This window comes from Chlorocebus sabaeus, chromosome 8 (assembly GCF_047675955.1).
Source record: "Chlorocebus sabaeus isolate Y175 chromosome 8, mChlSab1.0.hap1, whole genome shotgun sequence".
Taxonomy (NCBI): Eukaryota; Metazoa; Chordata; class Mammalia; order Primates; family Cercopithecidae; genus Chlorocebus; species Chlorocebus sabaeus.
In genome coordinates, this window is record NC_132911.1 from 77978599 (window position 1) to 78002241 (window position 23643).

Sequence of the window (23643 nt, forward strand, 5' to 3'; positions counted from 1 at the left end):
TACCTTACATGGCAAAAGGAATTTTGCAGATGTGATTAAATTGAGGATTTTAATTTGGATTGTGTTGAATTACCCAGCTGGGTCCATTGTAATCACTGAGGTCCCTATAAGAAAGAGGCATGAAATCAGAGCAGAAGGTGATGAAGTGGGCCAGGCGCAGTGGCTCAGGACTTGTAATCCCAGCACTTTGGGAGGCGGAGGCAGGCGCATCACAAGATCAGGAGTTCAAGACCAGCCTGACCAATATGGCGAAACCCCATCTCTACTAAAAATACAAAAATTAGCTGGGTGTGGTGGCGCGTGCCTGTAGTCTCAGCTACTCAGGAGGCTGAGGCAGGAGAATCACTTAAACCTGGGAGGGAGAGGTTGCAGTGAGCCGAGATTGTATCACTGCACTCCAGGCTTGGCGACAGAGGGAGGCTCAAAAAAAAAAAAAAAAAAAAAAAAAAAAAAAAAAGATTGAAGTGATGCATTTTGAAGATGGAGAAATACAAGGGTTGTAGCTCTAAAAGCTGAAAAAGGCAAGGAAACATATTCTTCCCCTAGAGTCTCCAGAAGGAAACAGCTCTGTTGACACCTTGACTTTAGTACAGTGAAACTGATTTCAGACTTCAGACCTCCAGAACCGTAAGAGAATACATTTACAGTTTTTGTTTGTTTTTTGAGATGGAGTCTTGCTGTGTCGTCCAGGCTGGAGTGCAGTGGCGCAATCTGTTTACTACAACCTCCGCCTCCTGGGTTCAAGCAATTCTTGGGCCTCAGCCTCCCGAGTAGCTGGGATTACAGGCGCCTGCCACCACGCCTGGCTCATTTCTTGTATTTTTAGCAGAGATGGGGTTTCACCACGTTGGCCAGGTTGGTCTCGAACTCCTGACCTCAGGTGATCTGCCCGCGTTGGCCTCCCAAAGTGCTGGGATTACAGGCATGAGCCACTGTGCCCAGGCTATGTTGTTTAAAGCCATGAAATCTTTTGGCAATTTGTTACAGCCATTATAGGAAACTAGAAACACCTGTCTTTGGTCAGTGGCACCATCTTCAAATTGGTTATCTAATATAACAAAGTGTTTTAGGCTCATTTTGTACATTTTCTACCCCAGACTCCAAGGAGTGCTGGTTGCTTATAGTGGGAAATGGTATTTTGAGACTGCTAAGGGTGTTCATGGATTTTGCCTTTTTTTCCCATCTTTTAAATTTATTTTAAAATTGTGTTTTTTAAAGAATTTACCATCTTAACCAGTTTTAAGCATAGAGTTCAGTGGTGTTAACTATATTCACATTGTTGTGCAACAGATCTCTAGAACTCCTTCATCTTGTCAACCTGAGACTCTATGTCCATTGAACAACTCCCTATTTCCCCCTCCTCCCTTGGACTTTTGCATTTTTGAAAATGGCAGGGCCAACAGCCATGGCTCAAACCTGTGGTCCCAGCTGAGCCCAGGAATTTGAGGCTGCAGTGTGTTAGAATCACACCTGAGAATAACCACTGCACCCCAGCCTGGGCAACACAGTGAGATTTGTCTCTAAAAAAATGGAAAGAAACACACTTCTGTTGTAAAATATTTTTACCGACATATTATTTTCTTCTTAAGTGTGCAGATTTTTAGCCAAAATTCCATGCCATTTTTGGCTACTAACCCTAAACTATATCCTATAAAGGATTTCAAGTAGCAAAATATCTAAAGGAATAGCTGGCTTTCTAAAATGGAGTAAGAGTTTTGAAATGAAATACACGTCACAACAAAATGATGACATTTCATTATTAGGACTCAAAATGTTCTCTTGAGGTCTAGCTTGTTGTAGGTGAATGCATTATTAAGACTGGTGGAGTCCCTGCCCACAGCACAGAATTACAGCTAGTGTCCCCTGTTTGGGGTCTTATCTGGCCCTGTTGTGTCCTGTAACTAAACCTGCTGCTGAAAAGAAATAGTTCCCATGAGACTGTTCACTTCAGATCCATAAGTGCAGCTCTCTGGGCCATGATAATTTGATTTGTTGTTGTTGTTGTTGTTTTTTGAGATGGAGTCTCGCTCTGTCACCCAGGCTGGAGTGCAGTGACATGATTTTGGCTCACTGCAACCTCCACTTCCTGGGTTCAAGCAATTCTCTTGCCTCAGCCTCCTGATTAACTGGGACTATAGGCACTTGCCACCACACCTGGCTAATTTTTGTATTTTTAGTAGAGACAGGGTTTCACTGTGTTGGCCAAGCTGGTTTCAAACTCCTGACCTCAGGTGATCTGCCCACCTTGGCCTCCCAAAGTGCTGGTATTTACAGAGGTGAGCCACTGCGCCCGGCCTGTTTGTTTGTTTTTGAGACCAAGTCTCACTCTGTCGCCCAGGTTGGAGTGCAGTGGCCCGATCTTGGCTCACTGCAACCTCTTCCTCCTGGGTTCAAGCGATTCTCCTGCCTCAGCCTCCCGAGTAGCTGGGACTACAGGTGTGCACCACCATGCCTCGCTAATTTTTGTATTTTTAGTAGAGACAGAATTTCACCATGTTAGCCAGGCTGGTCTTGAACTCCTGACCTCAAGTGATCCACCCGCCTTAGTATCCCAAAATGCTGGGATGACAGGCATGAGCCACCATGCCCGGCTGAGAATTTGTTTTATAAAGTAGGAGTCCCCATCCGCTGGGGGCCGTGGACCAGTACCAGTCCATGGCCTGTTAGGAATCTGGCTGTGGCTTGTTAGGAACTGGGCTGCACAGCTGGAGGTGAGCAGCAGGTGAGCAAGCATTACCACCTGAGCTCCAGCTTCTGTCAGATCAGCAGCAGCATTACATTCCCAGGGGGGGAGCAGGAAACTTGTTATGAAGTATACATGCAAGGGATCTAGGTTGCATGCTCCTTATGATAATCTAATGCCTGATGATCTGGGGTGGAACAGTTTCACCCCGAAACCATCCCTCCCCATCCCCTCAGTCCGTGGAAAAATTGTCTTCCAAGAAACTGGTCCCTGAGGCCAAAAATGTTGGGAACTGCTGGTATACAGAGCTGTGGGAGAGAAGAGCAATGCAGAGGGAAAAGGGGTTCCTGTCTGTTGAGACTTTCAGGGGGACCTAGGGACTGGTTTTGTTACAGTTGACTGGGAAGTGTCTTGTTTATTTTATTTTATTTTTCATTAAAAAATTTTTTTTGAAATGGAGTTTCGTTGCCCAGGCTGGAGTGCAGTGGTGCCATCTCGGCTCACTGCAACCTCTGCCTCCCAGGTTCAAGTGACTCTCCTTCCTTAGCCTTCTGAATAGCTGGGATTACAGGCGTGCACCAACCACACCTGTCTAATTTTTGTATTTTTAGTAGAGATGGGTTTCACCACGTCAGCCAGGCTGGTCTTGAACTCCTGACCTCAAGTGATCCACCTGCTTTGGCCTCCCAAAATGCTGAGATTACAGGCGTGAGCCACCACACCTGGCCAAAGTGTCTTGTTTTATTTTTAAGGCTTTGATCACTCTCATTTACAGTAAGTATTTGAAGAGTACATTCTAAATCATTTTTCTCTCTTCCTTTGCAGGAAGTGCTCAAATGTTAAGCACACACACACACAAAAAGAGGAAACAGTTGGATGGGAACTCAGAAATCATGTGACCGATGACTAAGTTAAATCTTTTCTGCTTACTGAAAAGGAAGAGTCTGATGATTAGCTATTGATCCTCTTTGCATTTGTAAAGTTTTGGAGATATTGAATCATGTTACCATTTCTGTTTTTTTCCACCCTATTTTCTTCCATATTTACTGAAGCTCAGAAGCACTATTGGGTCTGTAACTCATCCGACGCAAGTATTTCATACACCTACTGTGGTAAGTAAAACTGCAAAACAAATAATTGTAGCATCAACTATTTTGAGGGTAAGTTTTCACAAGAACCTTACACTGTTGTGGCTGGAACACAGGAAATGTCAGTGTGTTCCAGCTGCTGTGGCGGACGCCGCCAGCAGGAAAAGCAATAGCTGGCAGCTACCCCATGAGAATCTTTTCGACCCTTCACAGAGCTCGTGAGTCTCTAAACTGTGTTGTGCTTGACCTCCAAGTGCTTCTGTTCCCTGTGTCATCTTTCTCTACCCTGAGCCCAGTTTCAAGTTCTGCCCAGTTTCAGTAAAACCGTCTGCTTCTGAGCTTTCACCTCAGCCTTGACGCTTACTAGTTCTTCTTGAGATGGTAGAGCAATCCCAGCTGCTTCCTGTAGTTGATTTCTGCTCCAAGCTGTGACTTTTGAGGGCTCTTGGAATCATCTCCCTAACTGGATGTAAGCCTGTTTCTGTCACTAGCTGTGTGACCTTAAGCAAAGTACTTCAGCCTTTTTAGCACTAAAGTGAAAGTGATTTTATAGCCTACTTGATAAGGGTGTTGTGAGGTGAAGTTTTTTAGCACAGGGTCACGTAAAGACAATACTCTTAATTTTTTTTTTGGAGTCAGCCATACCCTAATGCTATTCATTGGCTGTATCACTGTCCTCTGCCCCAGCTGCTCATTAGCAAGCGTCCTTGGGTCTGAAGGCACAGTGTCAGGCCTGACAGCTGCTTTGGTTCGGTACTTTCCGCCGTGTGGCTCACCATGGGTTGGCTGCCCTCTTCCACCCACTGGCACTATCCAGAAGGTTTAAAGTGGTGCTTCCCAAAATACCAGTTCTTTGAGATTCTTTTGGGAAAATAGGATCTATGGCCTAATCATCTGGGAGAGATTTACAGATGTACTTTGAGTTCTGAGAAGTTCTGCAGTAAAGGCACCTATTTAACCACAACATTTTCAATTTCATTTGTTGTTTGTTTGGTTTTTAGTCTGGAGTGTATGTTAACTCTCTTGAGAAACATGCTCTGCCAAATGCTAATATAAAGTGACTTTCGGGAAATTGGGATAATTGCCACATGTGAGAAGGAGACTTAGGAATGTGGCCAGTCACACACCATGGCCCTTCTTCTCCTGGTGGGTTGCACTGAATTCCCTCTCAACGTATCTCTAAAATCTCTCCATGCTACGAGATCCTTTTGCATTCTGCTCTTCCAGCAAGGCTCCTACTCTACTTGGCCCCCACTTCCCTTTATTCCTTTGGCCCTTTTGTACCATGTGCGAATTATGCCACTCTGTGTGTGTGTGCATGTGTTTTGTGTGCGCGCACGCACGGAGTTTTGCTCTGTTGCCAGGCTGGAGTGCGGTGGCATGATTTTGGCTCATTGCAACCTCTGCCTCCCAAGTTCAAATCATTCCCCTGCCTCAGCCTCCTGAGTAGCTGGGACTACAGGTGCATGCCACAACACCTGGCTAATTTTTGTTTTTTGTATTTTAGTAGACACAGGGTTTCACCATGTTGACCAGGATAGTCTCAATCTCCTGATCTCGTGATCTGCCCTCCCCGGCCTCCCAAAGTGCTGAGATTACAGGCATGAACCACCTCACCCAGCTTATGGCACTCCTTATATGATCTTTATGGATATAACATTTTGTATTATTATTTAGCTTTTAGTCTTTTCTTAACAATAACTCAATTTGTCTTTTAAAAACATTTCACATTTTATCATATTTTATCATTTATTTTTGAGACAGGGTTTTGCTCTGTTGTACAGGCTGGAGTGAGTGGCATGATCTCCACTAATTGCAACCTACACCTCCCTGGCTCAAGCCATCCACCCAGCTCAGTCTTCCTAGTAGCTGGGACTACAGACATGTGCCACCACGTGTCTTGGTTAATTAATTAACTTGGCTAATTATTAATTAATTATTATTATTTTTGAGTTTCACTCTTGTTGCCCAGGCTGGAGTGCAATGGTGTGATCTTGGCTCACTGCAACAACTGCTCCCGGGTTCAAGCGATTTTCCTGCATCAGCCTCCCCCATAGCTGGAATTATAGGTGCCTACCACCTATAATTTTTGTATTTTTAGTAGAGACAGGGTTTTGCCACGTTGACCAGGCTGGCCTCGAACTCCTGACCTCAGGTGATCCGCCACCTCGGCCTCCCAAAGTGTTGGGATTACAGACGTGAGCTACCGCAGCTGGCCTAATTATTAATTTTTTTGTAGAGATGGAGTCTTGCTATATTGCCCAGGCTGGTCTAGAACTCCTGGGCTCAAGAGATTCTCCCACCTTGGCCTCCCAAAGTCCTAGGATTACAGATATGAGCCACTGCACCTGGCTTAAAATTTCACATTTTAATTATTTTTGAGTGTTTGGCTCAATTGTATTAAGTATATGCACATTGCTGTGAAACCATCACCATTGGTTTATCTTTTTATTTGACTTTCTAATTTTTTTTTTCTTTGAGACAGTCTCACTCTGTCTAGGCTGGAGTGCAGTGGTACAATCTCAGCTCACTGCAACCTCTGCCTCCTGGGTTCAAGCAATTCTCGCGCCTCAGTCTCCTAAATAGCTGGGATTACAGGCGTGCACCACCATGCCCAGCTAATTTGATTTGACTTTATGAAGGAGGATCTTCCTTCTTTCTCTCTGAGAAATCCTGTGGTCCTTTCCTTCTGCCCCACTGACAAAGGGACTGTGGGCAAGCCACTGGAATACACATCTACAGCAAGATGCTGCTTGCTGCTGTCCCCACTGCCATATGACTGCCTTCCCGGCCTGAGAGAATCCATCCCGCCAGGCCAAAAATGCATTACCTGTGGGAAGCACTGATTCCTCTAGGTACTATTGTGAGGGTGTTGGTGACAATAACCTCTGATTCACTGTGATGATGATCTCCATGAGAAAGCAGAGATAGATTTCCATTTGGTCAAACTGCTGGGCATCTAAGTGTATGGTTTTTTAAGCACAGGGTCTTGCTCTGTCACCCAGGCTGGAGTGCAATGGTACAATCATGGCTCACTGCAGCCTCAAACTCTGAGGCTCAAGTGATTTTCCCACTTCAGGCTCCCAAGTAGCTGGGACGACAGGCCTGCACCATCATGTCTGGCTAATTTTTAAATTTTTTGTAGTGACGGAGTTTTGCCATGTTGTCCATGCTGGTTTTGAGCTCCTGGACTTAAGCAATCTCCCTGCCTTAGCTTCTCAAAGTGCTGGGATTACAGGCCTGAGCCACTGATTCAGGGCTACAGTGTCTTAATTAGTTCAGGTGCCATAACAAAATACCACAGACTGGATGGCTTAAACAGCAAACATTTATTTTTTCACAGTTCTGGAGGGTAGAAGTCCAAGATCAAGGTGTCTGCATAATTGGGTTCTCCTGAGACCTCTCTCCTTGGCTTGTTGCTGTGTTTTGAATTTTGTGCCCTTGCAGACTCATGTTGAAATTTAATTGCCATTGTGATGATATTAAGAGGTGGGACCTTTAAGAGGTGATTAAGCCATGGAGGCTCTTCCTCTCGTGAATAAATTAATGTCATTATTGAGGGAGTAAGTTTCTTATAAAAGGACAAGTTTAGCCCCCGTATGTCTCTTGCTTTTGCCCCCTCTTGCCCTTTTGCTCCTCCACCACCAGATGAGACAGCAAGAAGTCCCTTGTCAGATGCCAGTACCTTGACATGGAACTTACCAGCCTCCAGAACTGTGAGAAATAAATTTCTGTTCTTTTTTTTTTTTTTTTTTTTTTTTTTTGAGATGGAGTCTCGCTCAGTCGCCCAGGCTGGAGTGCAGTGGCGCGATTTCGGTTCACTGCAAGCTCCACCTCCTGGGTTCACGCCATTCTCCTGCCTCAGTCTCCCGAGTAGCTGGGACTACAGGCACCCGCCACTACGCCCGGCTAATGTTTTTGCATTTTTAGTAGAGATGGGGTTTCACTGTGTTAGCCAGGATGGTAAATTTCTGTTCTTTATGAAGTACCCAGACACCAATATTCTGTTATAGCAGCACAAAGTGAACTAAGACACTCGCAGCTGGCTGCTTTCTCACTGTGTCCTCACACGGCCTTTCCTCTGTGTGTGCACATCCCTGGTGTCTCTTTGTGTGTCCAAATTTCCTCTTCTTGTAAGGACACCAACAAGATTGGATCAGGGCCCATCCTAACAGCCTCATTTTAACTTAATTACCTCTTTAAAGGCACTGTCTCCAAATGCAGTCACATTCGGAGGGACTGGAGCCTCACCATATGAATGGGGATGGGGGAATGAGGACACATTTCTGTCAGTCCATAATATACAGAAATGACAAAAATTGGCTGATTTATTCTCCCAATTTTGGGAAAGGCAAAAAATGTGGGTGTGTGAGTTGGTTTCCAGGGCCTTAGGCACAGCTCTCCTATGATCCCGAGTCATTGGTCTCAGTTCTAATATTTTTTTTTGCTACAGATGGTTAGAAAATCCAAGGAATTAATAGATTATTTAATGAAACCAATATTCTCTGAGCATTTAGCATGCGCCTACTCTAGGAACTGAGGAGATAATTGAATTAACAACAAAGACAAAAGTCCCTGCCCTTATGGATTCAGTAAAATATTCAGCATGTCAGATGGTGGTAATTGCTGTGAAAGAAAAATAAGGCTGGGGGGTGCAGGGTAGAGGGTGCAAAGATGCAAAGGTGGAGAAGCTGGGGGGCTGCATTTTAAATCAGGATGGCCAGCCAGATGTGATGGCACTCACCCGTAGTATAGCCCAGCTACTCAGGAGGCTGAGGCAGGAGGATGGCTTGAGCCCAGGAGGTCAAGGCTGCAGTGAGCCATGTTTGTGCCGCTGCACTCCAGTCTGGGCAACAGAGCAAGATCGAACCTCGTTAATTTTTAAATTTTTTGTAGAGACAGGGTCTTGCTGTGCTGCCCAGGTCAGTCCCAACCCCTGGGCTCAAGCAATTCTCCTGCCTCGGCCTTCCAAAGTGCTGAAATTACACGCATGAGCCACTATGCTAGGCCTAAAACCTGTTTTCTTTCTTTCTTTTCTTTTCTTTTTTTTTTTTTTGAGACAGAGTCTTGATCTGTCACCCAGGCTGGAGTGCAGTGGCGCAATCTCGGCTCATTGCAACCTCCACCTTCCAGGTTTAAGTGATTTTCGTGCCTCAGCCACACAAGTAGCTGGGGCTACAGGCCTGCATCACCATGCCTGGCCATTGTTTTGTGTTTTTAGTAGAGATGAGGTTTCACCATGTTGGCCAGGCTGGTCTTGAACTCCTGACCTCAAATGATCCACCCACCTTGGCATCCTAAAGTTCTGGGATTACAGGCGTGAGCCACTACGCCTGGTCCTAGCTAATTTTTGTATTTTTTGGGATGGGATTTACTTTTTTGAGATGGAATCTTTCTCTGTCACCCAGGCTGGAGTGCAGGGGCGCGATCTTGGCCCACAGCAGTCCCTGCCTCCCTTTCTGAGTAGCAGGGATTACAGGAGTGCGCCACCACGCCCAGCTAATTTTTCTATTTTTAGTAGAGATGGGGTTTCACCGTGTTGGTCAGGCTGGTCTCAAACTTCTGACCTCAGGTGATCTGCCTACCTGGGCCTCCCAAAGTGCTGGGATTGCAGGCGTGAGCCACGACGCCCGACCTGTATTTTTTAATTCTTTTTTTTTTTTGAGACGGAGTCTCGCTCTGTCACCCAGGCTGGAGTGCAGTGGCCGGATCTCAGCTCACAGCAAGCTCCGCCTCCCGGGTTCACGCCATTCTCCTGCCTTAGCCTCCGGAGTAGCTGGGACTACAGGCGCCCGCCACCTCGCCCGGCTAGTTTTTTTTGTATTTTTTAGTAGAGACGGGGTTTCACCGTGTTCGCCAGGATGGTCTCGATCTCCTGACCTCGTGATTCACCCGTCTCGGCCTCCCAAAGTGCTGGGATTACAGGCTTGAGCCACCGCGCCCGGCCACCTGTGTATTTTTTAAATAGACACCAGGCTAACTTTGACCTCCTGATTTTAGGGGTTCAGCCTGCTTTGGCCTCCCAATGTGTTGGGATTACAGGCATGAGCCACCGTGTCTGGCCTTAAACCTGTTTCTGTCTAAGTCTTCTCCATCTCATCATCCACCTAATTCCTTAGGCCCCAAACCAGAAGTATCCTTAAGTATCTCTTTCCCTCACCTATTACATTATTGTGTTAGTCATTCCTGTTTTCATGATCTTCAGATTCTATTCTATATCCAAGTGCTTCTCACTGCTCTCTAACACTCATGCCACATTTGTCTCTCCTTGGCCTCTACAAAAACCTCTTAAATTGCCCTCCCTCTGCTTCAGTTCTTGCCACCATACAATCTATTCTTGGCACAGAGGCCAGAGAGATCTTTGCAAAATGAAAATAAGTCAGATAATGTGACTTCTCCTGCTGAAAATCCTCCAGTAGCTTTTCACTACAATTAGAGTGAAATCTCAGGTTTATACCAAGACCTCCAAGACTCCTCAGGATCTTGAAGCAATACTAACACTACCTAGAGTTACAGTCAGATCCCACCCATTAGGGGGTCCTTCCCACAAGTTTGCCTCCCAGCTCAGATGCCATGTGCAAGCCCTAGGTTGACACCTGTGGTTCTCACTGGCTATAAATTGGAGGTTCCCCTTTCTTGGGTTTGAGCATTCATTAGACTAGCTCTCAGAACACAAGGAAACACTCATTTATGTTTACTGGTTTATTATAAAGGATATTAATACAAAAGATACAGACAAATAGCCAGATAAAAGAGATACATAAGGTAAGGTGCAGGATAAGGGAACCAGAGTGTCCATGTCCTCTCTGGGCGCACCATCCTCCTAGCATCTCCATGTGTTCATCAACCCAGAAGCTCTCCTAACCCTGTCGCTCAGAAATTTTTATGGGGGGTTCATCATGTAGGCATAATCGAATGTTAACTCTGTCTGTAGCCCCTCTCTCCTTCCCGCAGGATGGGAGGTGGGGCTAAAAGTTCCAAGCTTCTCATCATGGCTTGGTCTTTCTGGTAACTGGCCCTTATCCATGAACCCACCAAGAGTCACCATTAGAAAAAAGATGCTGCTATTGCCCAGGACAGTCCAAGGAACTAGAAGCTCTGGGCAAGAAATTGGCATCAAAAACCAAATGTTAGGACAAAAAAATTCTCTTACCACTCCCATTGTTCTGTAAACTACAAGGATTTTAGGATCTCTGTGCCAGAAACTGGGGCAAAGACAAAATATGTATTTCTTATTATTTAACAATATCACAAATTCTGTATACATTTTATAGTTATTTTTTTCTAGTTCTGTAAAAAAAATCATTGGTGCCAGGTGTGGTGTCTCATGCCTATAATCCTAGTGCTTTGAGAGGCCGAAGTGAGAGGATCACTTGAAGCCAGGAGTTCAAGACCAGCCTGAACAACATAGTGAGGCCCCATCTCTACAAAAAAATGAAAAAAAAAATTCACTCGGTATGGTGGCATGCACCTGTAGTACTAGCTACTCAGGAGACTGAGGTGGGAGAATCACGTGAGCCCAGGAGTTTGAGGTTGCCGTGAGCTATGATTGTGCCACTACACTTTATCCTGGGTGACAGAGTAAAATCCTGTCTCTCTCTCTTTTTCTCAACAACAACAACAACAACAACAACAACGACAAAAATACCACTAGGATTTTGACAGAGATTGCTTCAAATCTGGATCTGTAGAACACTTTGGATGGTATGAACATTTTAGCAACATTGTCTTCCAATCTATGAGCAAGGGATATCTTTCTGGTTGTTTTTGTCCTGTTAATTTCTTTGATCAATTTATTTTGTTGCTTTTACTATACAAGTCTTTAACTTCCTTAGTGAAGTTTATTGTATTCCTCCTGGTACTATTGTAAATTGGATTGTTTTTCTAATTTCTTTTCCAGATAGCTTGTTATAATTTTTTTTTTTTTTTTTTTTTTTCTTCTGAGGCAGAGTGTTGCTCTGTTGCCCAGGCTGGAATGCAGTGGCGTGATCTCAGCTGACTATAGCCTCCACTTCCTGGACTCAAGCAATTCTCATGCCTCAGCCTCCTGAGTAGCTGGGACAACAGGCACCTGCAACCACGCCTGGCTAATTTTTGTATTTTTAGTAGAGATGGGATTTCACCATGTTGGCCAGGCTGGTCTCAAACTCCTGACCTCAGGTGATCCACCCTCCTCGACCTCCCAAAGTGCTGGGATTACAGGCGTGAGCCACCACACCTGGCAATTTTAATTTTTTTGAAACAGGGTCTCAATCTGTTGCCCAGGCTGGAGAGCAGTGGCAAAATCTTGGCTCACTGCTGTCTTGACTTTCTGGGCCCAAGTGATCCTCCCACCTCAGCCTCCTGAGTAGCTACAGGCATGCATCATCACATCTGGCTAATTTTTGTATTTTTTGTACAGACGGGGTTTTGCCATGTTGTCCAGGCTGGTCTTGAATTCCTGGACTCAAGTGATTCTCCTGTCTCAGCCTCCCAAAGTGATGGGGTTACAGGTATGAGCCACTGCACCAGACCTAATAGCTTGTTGATAGTATATAGTAACATTACTGATTTTTGTAGGTTCATTTGATATCCTGCAATTTTGCAGAATTCATTTATTAGTTCTAACAATTTTTTACATTTTTATTTTCTTTAAAATTTTTTAAAGTTTGTAATAGAGACAGGGTCTTGCTATGTTGCCCAGGCTAGTCTTGAACTCCTGGCCTTATGTGATCCTTCCACCTCTGCCTCCCAAGGTGCTGAGATTACAGGCACGAGCTACCATGTCCAGCCAGCTGTAACAATTTTTAATGAAGTCTTTAGGGATTTCTATATATAAGACCATGTCATCTGCAAAAAGAAAATTTTACTTCTTCCCTTCCAATTTGGATGCCTTTTTTGTTTTTTCTTGACTAATTGCTTTGGCTAGGACTTCTAGTACTGTGTTGACCAAGGGTGGTGAGAATGGACATCATTGCCTTGTTCCTGATCTTAGAGGAAAAGCTTTCAGTTTTTCACCATTGAGTATGATGTCAACTGTGGGGTTTTCATATATGACCTTGCCCTCAAAGTCCTAGTCTATCTTAATGATCTTTGAAATGCCGTTCAGGTCATTCTCCCATTGTCTTGATGTAGAAGAACACTTGGCTCCCTTCTATCCATACTAATTTCCTTATTGAATTTTACTATAAGTGGCCAAAAGAAGCCATGCAGCACCTTGAGCACTTTCCTGCTTATCTATTTCTTCTACCAGACAGTATAGATCCTTGCTCTTAAGTTCTACTTTTCTCACAGTTTTAGGAAGCAGACAAAAGTCCATCAAGTTCTTTGCAACTGTGTAGCAAGGATGGCCTTTACTGCAGTTTCTAATACCTTGTTTTTCATTTGTGTCTGAGGCCTCATCAGAATTGCCTTTACCTTCTACATTTCTACCAACATTCTGATTATGACCACTTAAGTAATCCCTAAGAATTTCCAGACTTTCCCTACATTTCTTCCCTTCTTCTGAGCCCGCATCAGAATTGCCCTTAATGCTCTGTTCATGGCAATATGGAATTTTTTCTAGCCTGTTCCTCCAAACTCTTCCAACCTCTGCCTATTATCCATTTTCAAAGTTGCTTCCATATTTTTAGGTACCTGTTACAGCAACACCTCACTTCTCTGGCACCAATTTTCTATCTTCATTTGTTTTTTGCTGCTATAACAGAATACATAAGACTGGATAATTTATAATAAACAGAAATTTATTTGGCTCATGGTTCTGGTTGTTGAGAAATCCAACATTGAGCAACATCTAGCAAGGGTTTTCTTGCTGCATCATCCCATGGCAGAAGGGCAGAAGGCCAAAAGAGCACGTGTGAGGGGTGGGGAAGGAGGCTGTACTCATCCTTTTATCAGGAATCCATACCCACAATAACTAATCCACTCCCGCAACAACAGCATTAATTCATTCATAAGGACAGAGCCCTCATGAACTGATCATCTCTTGGAGGTTCCACCCCTCAACACTCTTGCACTGGGGATTAAATTTCCAATGCATGAACTTCAGGGAATGCATTCCAAACATAGCAACACCTTGTAGTTTTGACAGTCTGTTTTAAGCTAATGACAACTTAAATTGAATCACATAAACAACTCTACACTTTAGGAGTTGGAGACTAGCCTGGTCAACAAAGGAAGACTCCATCTCTACAATTTTTTTTTTTTTTTTTTTTTGAGACAGTCTCGCTCTGTCATACAGGCTGGAGTGCAGAGGTGTGATCTTAGCTCACTGCAACCTCCACCTCCTGGATTCAAGTGATTCTTGTGCCTCAGCCTCCCGAATAGCTGGGATGACAGGCACATGCTGTGCTGACATGCCCAGATAATTTTTGTATTTTTTGCAGAGATGGAGTGTTGCTATGTGGGCCAGGCTTGTCTTGAACTCCTGACCTCAAACCATCCATCTGCCTTGGGCTCCCAAAATGCTGGGATTACAGGCATGAGCCAGCACACTTGGCCTCTACAATTTTTTTTTAAAATTAAAAACAAACCAAACCACACAAAAAACAGGCCACATGTGGTGACTTATGCCTGTAATTCCAGCACTTTGGGATGCTGAGGCAGGATCACTTGAGTCCAGGAGTTCAAGACCAGCCTGGGCAACATAGTGAGACCTCATCTCTACAAAAAATAAAAATTAAAAAAAAAATAAGTAAAAATAGAAATAAAAAACTTAGCTGAGTGTGGTGGTATGCACCTGTAGTCTCAGCTATTGGTAAGAGGATCACTTGAGCCCAGGAGTTAGAAGCTGCAATGAGCTATGATTACATCACTGCACTCCAGCTTGGGTGACAGAGCAGACCCCCGTATTTAAAAACAAACCAACAAACAAAACTATTTCATTGGGCTTCTTGGATTTGTATTTCCATTATTTCCATTTTTTTCCCTAGATTTGGGAAGTTTTCAATCCTTCCTTCCTTCCTTCCTTCCTTCCTTCCTTCCTTCCTTCCTTCCTTCCTTCCTTCCTTCCTTCCCTTCCTTCTTTCTTTCTTTCTTTCTTTCTTTTTTGAGACAGAGTCTTGCTCATTCATCCAGGCTGGAGTACAGTGGCATGATCTTGGCTCACTGCAACCTCTGCCTCCTGGGCTCAAGTGATTCTTGTGCCTCAGCCTCCCGAGTGGCTGGGATTATAGCCATTATTTCTTTGAATAAACTTTCTGTAGTCTGTTCTTTTTTTCTTCCACTTCTGGAACTCTCATAATGCATATATGGTTCTGGCTGGTAGTATCTCACCATTACCTAAAGTTTTCTTCACTCTTTCAAATTATTTTTTCCTTTTGCTCCTCTGATTGAATCCTTTTGCAGTGATCTGTCTCTGAGTTCAATGATCCTTTCATCTACTTGGTCTAGTCTGCTGCTGAACCCCTCTAGTGAACTTTTTTAGTTCAGTTATTGTGTTCCTCAGCTCCATGATTTCTTTTTCTTTCTTTCTTTTTTTTTTTTTTGAGACAGCATCTTGTTCTGTCACCTAGGCTGGAGTGTAGTGGTGCAATCATGGCTCACTGCAACCTCCACCTCCTGGGTTCAAGCGATTCTCCAGCCTCAGCCTCCCAAATAGCTAGGATTACAGACACATGCCACCACGCCCAGCTAATTTTTGTATTTTTTTCCATAGAGATGGGGTTTCGCCATGTTGGCCAGGCTGGTCTAGAACTCCTGACCTCAGGTGATCCACCCGCCTTGGCCTCCCAGAGTGCTGGGATTACAGGCATGAGCCACCATGCCCAGCCTTCAGCTCCATGATTTCTGTGTGGTCTTTTAAAATGTTTTCTTTCTTCTTATTGAAGTTCCCACTGCATTCATGTATTGTTCTCTTGACCTCAGTGAGCATCTTTATAAGAGGTATTTCAAATTGTCTGTCAGGTAAATCATATAACTTCATTTCCTTAGCATAAGTGAGGAAGATGTGTCTTGCTCCTTTGTTTGAAACATCTTTGCCTGATCTTTCATTTTACTTGTTTCTCTGTTTGTCATCTGCACATTACAAAGCAGACATCTCTTTCGGTCTTCACAAATTGGCCTCACACAGGAACATAACCCACACCTATTGTTGTGGGAATCAGGAGGATGAGAGAGACCTCAGGGTAAAGCAGGAGGATCTTTATTGAATGCACTCAGACCCAGCAGACTTAACATCTAAAAACTGGGCCCAGAACAAAGACAGCACTTGACTTTTATACACACTTCTAAAAGGTGGTAGGCTAGCTTGAAGCAGGCTTACAGTGGCATGAAAGTAAGGATATAGAGGCAGAACAATTAATCAAATTGCGATAGGTTTATAACTCAGGATTACACATGACCATTACTATGCAACCCAGATGTCTGTTATTTAGGTTTTGCTCAAAAGAGCCTTGCAGTGGTTTATCTCATAATCTTCACCATGGTGCCCAGATGGCTATAGTTCAGGCCTGCTCAGGCTTCTCATGACCTTCATTGTACTTCTTAAATAAAACAGAATATTTGAAGTTACTAGTTACAGAGAGCAAGAATCTATAAACTCATACCATAAAAGAAAGGAAAATTTGTTTTTCCTCTCCCTATGTTGAGGGAGTGCTGAGCACATTCCTTTGTGTCCTAGCTTCTCAGATAGTGTTTATCAAGACTTTTCCTGGGGCTGGGCCTTGCCTGCTACTGCCTTTGAGATGAGTTGACCTAATACAGGAAAGCTTATTTCTTTCTGTTTTTAATTTTAATTTTATTTTTCTTTCTTTCTTTAATTTCCCACTTCACTAGTAGCCTGGTTGGAGATTCTGGGGTCCTCTACCAACTCTTTCTCACTTCAGGGAGATGCAGGCAGCTGTGTTTTTTTGTCCACCTATTCTGTGCTGAGCCAGAGATGGGGTGGTGGAGGGAACTGTGGCATCTACCAGCCCAAGCTGTTGTCTCCATTCCCCTGCCAGGCAGCTAGACTATGCCAGACTTGTCAGAGCTCTAGGACTGATGAGAAACATCTAAGTGTTTTGGGGATCCCCAGAGAAGTTGGGGTGCTGGATGCACGGATAAACTCTCCCTCCCCAGGAGAAAGCTGAGAACTAAGATTTTTCATCTGCTCAGTCTGTGCCGAGCATAGGGGAGGATCAATGATGCCTATCTGCCCAAGACACTGCCTTTATTCTCCCCTGGGTGGTAGACTGTGCCAGACTCATCAGAACTCCAAGACTGGCAAGACAAAAGCCAGTCCTCTGGGGAGCCCTCGTGAAAAAGTTGGGGTTCTGGACATGTGAAACAACTTCTTTCCTCCCATGGGTGGAGCTAGGAGCTTGGGGTGGGGGGGGGGGGGTCTCTTCCTGATTGTATAACACCACACCAGGGTAATAATCTCTGGTTAAAGAATGTCCCAAGTCTCCCTACTGGCTTTGTTGAATCTGGTTTTGAGTTCTCCTTGCGTGCAGGTTCAATTAGTTTGATTTCTCACAAAGGGAATTTTTCTGTAAATTGTTGTGCTAGTGGAGGCAAGAAGAGTTCAGGGCTTCTGATTCTGCCATGCTGCTGATGTCATTTCTCTGGGGAGACATTTTCAACCATCATCAATTTTTCTTATTTTATGATTTTGTGCAAAATTCATCTTAAAAGGCTGATATCCAGAATACTATACTTATTGGAGATGATTTGTAGTAATTTATTGACATTATCTTTATTGCTTTTAGATAAAATGCAATACCCAATTTCAATTAATGTTAATCCCTGCATAAAATTGAAGGGATCCAGAGGATTGTTGCACATTTTCTACATTCCAAGTAAGTCCAAATTTTTGCTTTTATAGACCAATCAAAGGAGTTAAGAAATATCAATGATAAATGATTGTGTTTCAAATATACTTGTGTTCGTTATCTATTGCTATGTAACAAATTACCATGATCTTTGTGGCTTAACACAGCACATATTTATTATCTCATCATCTTTGTTGATCAGTATTCTGGGCATGGCTTACCCGTGTCTGCTTCAAGGTCTACCATAAGGCTACAAACAAGGTGTTTGCCAGGCTGGAGTCCCTTCTGAGGCTCAACTAGGAAATATATACTTCTAAGCTCACGTAGCTGTTGTCAGTATTCAGTTGTTAGTATTCAGTCCCTTGCTGGCTGTTGGCCACCATCAGTTCCTTACCACTTGGACATTTCAATATGGCTGCTTGCTTTTTCAAAGCCGGCAACGGGGACAGTCAGCTAACTAGGCAAAATTCACAATCTTATGTAGCATAATCATGGAAGTAACACTCCATCACCTTTGCTGTGTTCTATTGGTTAGAAGCAAATCACTAGGCCAGTCCACACTATTGGGAGAGGATTACACAAGAACATGTGGGTAGAAATGGAAATAACTTCAGATGTCCAATAATTTTACAAGTATATCCTTTGTCAATCATTAGTGGAAGATCTGTGTGTGAGCAAGCCAGGACTTTAAAATTTTTTAAAGATGATCTTTCTAGAGAAAAATACAGTAATAATGTGATGACAGAAGGCAATGTGTTTTGTTTTGCTTTGCGTTGTGTCTTGGTTTTCCTCTCTCTGACTCCGCTTGTTATCAGCTTAGAAAAAGCTAACACAGGTAGGGTGATAGCATGGGGCTGTATCTCAGTCTCTGTGCAGACACAAAACTTTTTCTTCTCCTACCAGTTACCCAACATTGCTTATTGCCTGTAAGCTCTGGAATCCCAGAAAACTTTAGTTTTAATCTTTATCATCATCATTATCACCATAATTCACATCCTAGTTTAGATTTGGAGCTTGTTTTATATTAATGCTTTACAGAGTAGTTTTACATAAATAAGCTTAAACATTTTCCCCTGATATTAGTTATCTGGCTTACCAGAAAAATGAAAAACAACAACAACAACAACAAAATCCCTGAAACTGAGAACCCAGGAATGATAGACAATAAACTTGTATTTTAATTTTCATGATTCTAGTTGTTCAACCTGTTTTTTTGACACTCCATATCTGCATTCATTTATTCACTAAAAAATGCTTAGTAAATTATAAGTATCGTGCTAGGCACTGTGAATTCATTGATAAGATATTCTCTCTCTCTCTCTTTTTTTTCTTTTTTGAAATGGAGTCTCTGTCTGTTGCCCCGGCTGGAGTACAGTGGCATGATCTCGGCTCACTGCAGTCTCTGCCTGCTGGGTTCAATCCATTCTCCCGCCTCAGCCTCCTGTGTAGCTGGGATTACAGGCGCCCACTAGCACGTCCAGCTAATTTTTGTATTTTTAGTAGAGATGGGGTTTCACCACGCTGGCCAGGCTGGTCTTGAACTCCTGACCTCAAGTGATCCACCCGCCTAGGCCTCCCAAAGTGCTGGGATTACAGGCGTGAGCCACCGTACCCACCCAATAAGACATTCTGTTGAAATTCAGGAATCCATCAGTGCAATAGGAGAGACAAATCTGCAGATAGTACGGTATAAGTGAAGTGATAGGAATAAAGCTTAGTGACAGCACAGAACAAAGGATGATTAACTCTATTTCCTCCAATTTCCTGGCCAAGGATAAAATAAATAATCTAAAGTTTTGCTTGGCTAAGGCTCTACAGTTTCTTCCTTTTTCCTAGGTTCTGTTTTCTGGTCTGTTGGCAGGTTTTACCCCTACACATTTGCCATAAAGGATGATTTACATAATGAGTAATCTCACTTTCAATTGAATCCCTTCCCCTTACACACAGGAAACAGGTTGTATCTTTCCAGGCCAAGATAATAAGACAGTACGAAATCATTTAGAGTTCTCTGAAAAGCAGACACTAAGAAGGAATTAGGCTAGAGATTTCTTGGAGGAAACACCTGTGAACAATAAAGGAAGCCAGAGTAGGCTAGGAGAAAATTCAGATTGGGGTGCAGCTCTGATGCCTTTGAAAAGAGAGAAGGGAGGAAGGAGAATTAGGTAGGATAACCCTCAGACCAGAATGCATCCCTGAGACACTCTTGGCCTGGGCAACATAGGGAGCCCCAGAGCAGAATGCCTGTCGTAAGAGTCCCATGACAGGCGGGAGTAGCCTGGCTCTAGGGTCCTTGCAGTGCTGGATCGTTATAGAGCAGCCTATGAGAGGGTGGCCTCTGGCTGAGTGCTGAGATAGATGTGAAGATGCGGCAGCTGCAGACTGTCTGCCAGCTACTCTCCTCACAGCAGCTGCTTTTGAAGGGAAATTTGAGGAACATATCTTGATGGCCATCACAAATGTTTTACAATTTCTCACTAAATATGACATTTATATAACAAATTATATTAATTTATCAACACAATAATTATTCAGTCACATTTTTATAGTGCAATTATGACCTGAGTTTCCATAGAATATACTATAATGTTGGTATAAAATGTGAGGCCACATTCATGGAAATCGACCTTATTTTTATGGCCTTATTTCTACTTGAATTCGGAAGGAGATACAAGTACAAACTTGAACCAAAAATAGGTTGAGAATGGAAATGATATCTTTTGAGACGTCATAGCCTTGCTAGTAAATTATTTGTATATTATTAACTGATTGACAAATAGAACAGGAGCATAAGCTTCCTTTAAGGTTATTTCTGGAAGTTCCTGGAATTGTCTTTGGTAAGCTAAAAAACAGTCCTCTTATATACCACATGACAGCCACCATGTTTCTTTTCCTTTTCTGAGATGGAATCTCACTCTGTCACCCAGGTTGGAGTGCAGTGGCGTGATCTCGGCTCACTGCAGCCTTCGCCTCTCAGGTTCCAACAATTCTCCTGCCTCAGTACCCCTGGTAGCTGGGATTACAGGAGCCTGTCACCACGCCCAGCTGATTTTTGTGTTTTTAGCAGAGATGGGGTTTTGCCATGTTGGCCAGGATGGTCTCGAACTCCTGACCTCAGGTGATCTGCCCACCTCAGCCTCTCAAATTGCTAGGATTATAGGCGTGAGCCACCGTGCCCAGCCCATGTTTCTTGTGTCTCACTCCAACACCCACATTGGCATCCCTAGCCTGCTGAGCCACAAAAGTGATGTCTCGTTGTTGCCATTGTTCATGTTCTTAACATGACCACAGGGGTGTCCAAGGCCAAGGAGTTTCTCACAACGTAAACTATTGAGTTGTCAAAGCAGGACTTCCTTTCCTGGAGTTATTGAAGACTGGAATCATGCTGTGTTTCACGAAGAAATGGAAGAAGGTCCTTTGCCCTGCATTGTCACTGGACACCATGGTGGCACTGTCTTGTGCTTCTGTGTCTCCAGGAATTCCTTGTGAAAACGGTCTTTCAACTTCTACACACAGCCCTGCTTTTGGAGAAGTTCAAGCCGAAGTCCATGGAGTAGGCCATGGAATCACTGTTTGAAACAGACCCCATGATAGTCTTCTCCACACCCTACCCTGAAAGTTGAGAAGTGAAGACAAATTAGGAAGGTTGGTGGTGCTTCAGGTTCAGAGCTATGAGGGCCTGCATGAAGGCAGCACGGTAATCGGTATGAAAAGGAGGTTAGAAAGATTTACTAGGACTGGGAATTCTAGTGCCAATTTGGTGATGAAGAGGAGGATATCACTTTTAGATCTGTTGGGTAAGGTAACTGGGCAACATTTGAGTAGAGATATTGAATAAATACATGGGATCAATGCTCTGGAGAAAGGTTGAGACGAAAGTTGATTTGAGAATTGTCACCTTATGTGGTATTTGGTCTGAGAGGGTGTGCAGAGTGAAAATTGAGGAGAACTGAGGCTAGAACCTGGAGAAATCTAGGAGTCAATGAAATAGACTGAGGAGGAGGAGTCAGAGAGATTGGAGGACACCTGGAAGAGAGTGGTTGCACCAACACCAAAGAAGGTTTAGGGAAAGAAGCAGGCAGTTCTATTAAGCATAGACAAGTTCAAATTAAAGTTAGAAAAGTTGTCTTTTGATTATGGTTATAATGAGTCATGGTGATCTTACTTGGAAAATATTTTCAGTGAGGTAATGGTTGCAAAATTGTTTTCGTTATGAAAAGGATTGTGCATCTTTTTTGGCCAGGCACAGTGGCTCATGCTTGTAATCCCAGCACTTTGGGAGGCTGAGGCGGGTGGATCACAAAGTCAGGACTTCAAGACCAGCCTGGCCAAGATGGTGAAACCCCATCTCTACTAAAAATAAAAAAAATTAGCTGGACACGGTGGCAGGCGCCTGTCATCCCAGCTACTCGGGAGGCTGAGGCAGGAGAATCGCTTGAACCTGGGCGGCGAAGGTTGCAGTGAGCTAAGATTATGCCACTGCACTCCAGTCTGTCTCAAAAAAAAAAAAAAAAAAAAAAAAAGAAAAGAAAAAGAAAGAAAAGGATTGTGCATCTTTTTCATTTGGGCCAACTGAGTAAGTTGGAAGAGTTGAGAAAAATGCATTGATTACTGGAATTTTTCATGGTAGTTGGAAATAGGGAGATCACAAGGAAATTAAAAAATAGCCATATATTTATTTTTCATCAAAAGATTCTATTTTATTCTCAATAACTCTTTCATCAGAACTCCTAGAAAGTTGACTGTCTCACTGTCTTTCCTTTCCCTTTCTTTTCTTTTGAATTTTCTAGCAGAACCATGATTAGAACTAGACATTTTATATCTTTATTTCATAGTTTTCTCTATGAAGTTATGAAGGCTCTTCTGTTTTTAGGCAGAGCATGCATAGTTTTACCGTGGAACATTGTATTTGATTATGATTTACTAGTTGCCCTCTCAGAACTTCAGTTTTCTCATCTGCAGAAGAAGAGTAATAATACCCACCTTTTAGATAGTTGTGATGATTAAATGAAATAATGTAAGAAAAGCACAGGGCCCCTTTTAACTATAAAATAAATGTTAATTATTATGTATAAAAGAATCTACTATTTGAGGACCTAATGGGATTTTTTCTTTTAAAGGGAGAGATGTAAAGCAATTATATTTCAATCTCTATATAACTGTCAACTCCATGACTCTTCCAAAGCGCAAAGAAGTTATTTGCCGAGGATCTGATGATGATTATTCTTTTTGCAGAGCTCTGAAGGGAGGTAAGTGTTCAGTTCATATTACTTTTAGAATAGGAAATAATTTCTTATGAAAATGTTATAAAAATTAAATACGTTGAAAATGAAAACTTCCTTTCCTGGTAATAATTCTTCTTCTATCCAAAGTTTTTACTTTTAGCAGCTTAAGTAGCATTTTATAATTATGTACTTGAATTGTTAAGATGACACTTATATGATTTGTATTGTTAATATTTTTCATAGTAACCCACCAGATTTTCTATACAGTCATTGGTTTCTTCAGTGACTTCTGCCTTTATGTTCCTCCTTGGAATTATTTACAGAATCATAACATCCAGAAATTAGAACCCTTACAGAGATCTTGCACCAAGGGATAAAAAATAAAAATAAAAAATGAATTTAAAAAAAGGAATTACCACTTTAAAACTATATTCCAGCTTTTCCATTTACCAGCAATGTGACTTTCAGCATGTTATTAATATTTAACCTTTCTTGGCCTCGTTTTTCTCAGCTGTAAAATGGGGAAGTAAAACACATCATACATAGTTTTAAGAATTAAATTAGAGAATGTGTGTAAAAGAAAAAAAAAAGCCTAGTAAAGTGTTCAGAATAAGAATCCTTTTTTTGTTACTGATTTTCCAGTCCTGTCATCTTTATAATGAGGGAACTGATGTTTGCAGTGGCTCAGTAAGGTGTCCATGGTCATTTGGAGAAGCAGTAACAGAGTAGCCTCCTAACTCTAAGATATGACTCTTCTACTGTGTCATGCTTTCTCTTTGAAAAAAAAATTCCCTTAGCAGATTACTGTTTTTTTTTAAATTGTGCATTTCTTTTGCACAACTGTTTTACAATTATTTTACACAATCTCTGTGGGATTACACTGATATTTTACCTGAATCTTCAAAGTTTCTCTTTCTTGA

General features: G+C 42.8%; 1 protein-coding gene across 2 annotated transcripts in view; it reads left to right on the top strand.

Annotated features, from left to right (window-relative positions):
* The first annotated feature begins 3595 nt into the window (after positions 1-3595).
* The window catches only part of LY96 (lymphocyte antigen 96), a 111000-nt gene continuing 90952 nt past the window's right edge, over positions 3596-23643 (top strand). For both annotated transcript variants that reach the window (XM_038000379.2, XM_008000907.3), the window contains exons 1-3: positions 3596-3795; positions 17439-17528; positions 22619-22747. In XM_038000379.2, coding sequence (XP_037856307.1) covers positions 3684-3795; positions 17439-17528; positions 22619-22747 — 331 coding nt within the window. In that variant the 5' untranslated portion in view covers positions 3596-3683. The remainder of the gene's footprint in view (positions 3796-17438; positions 17529-22618; positions 22748-23643) is intronic.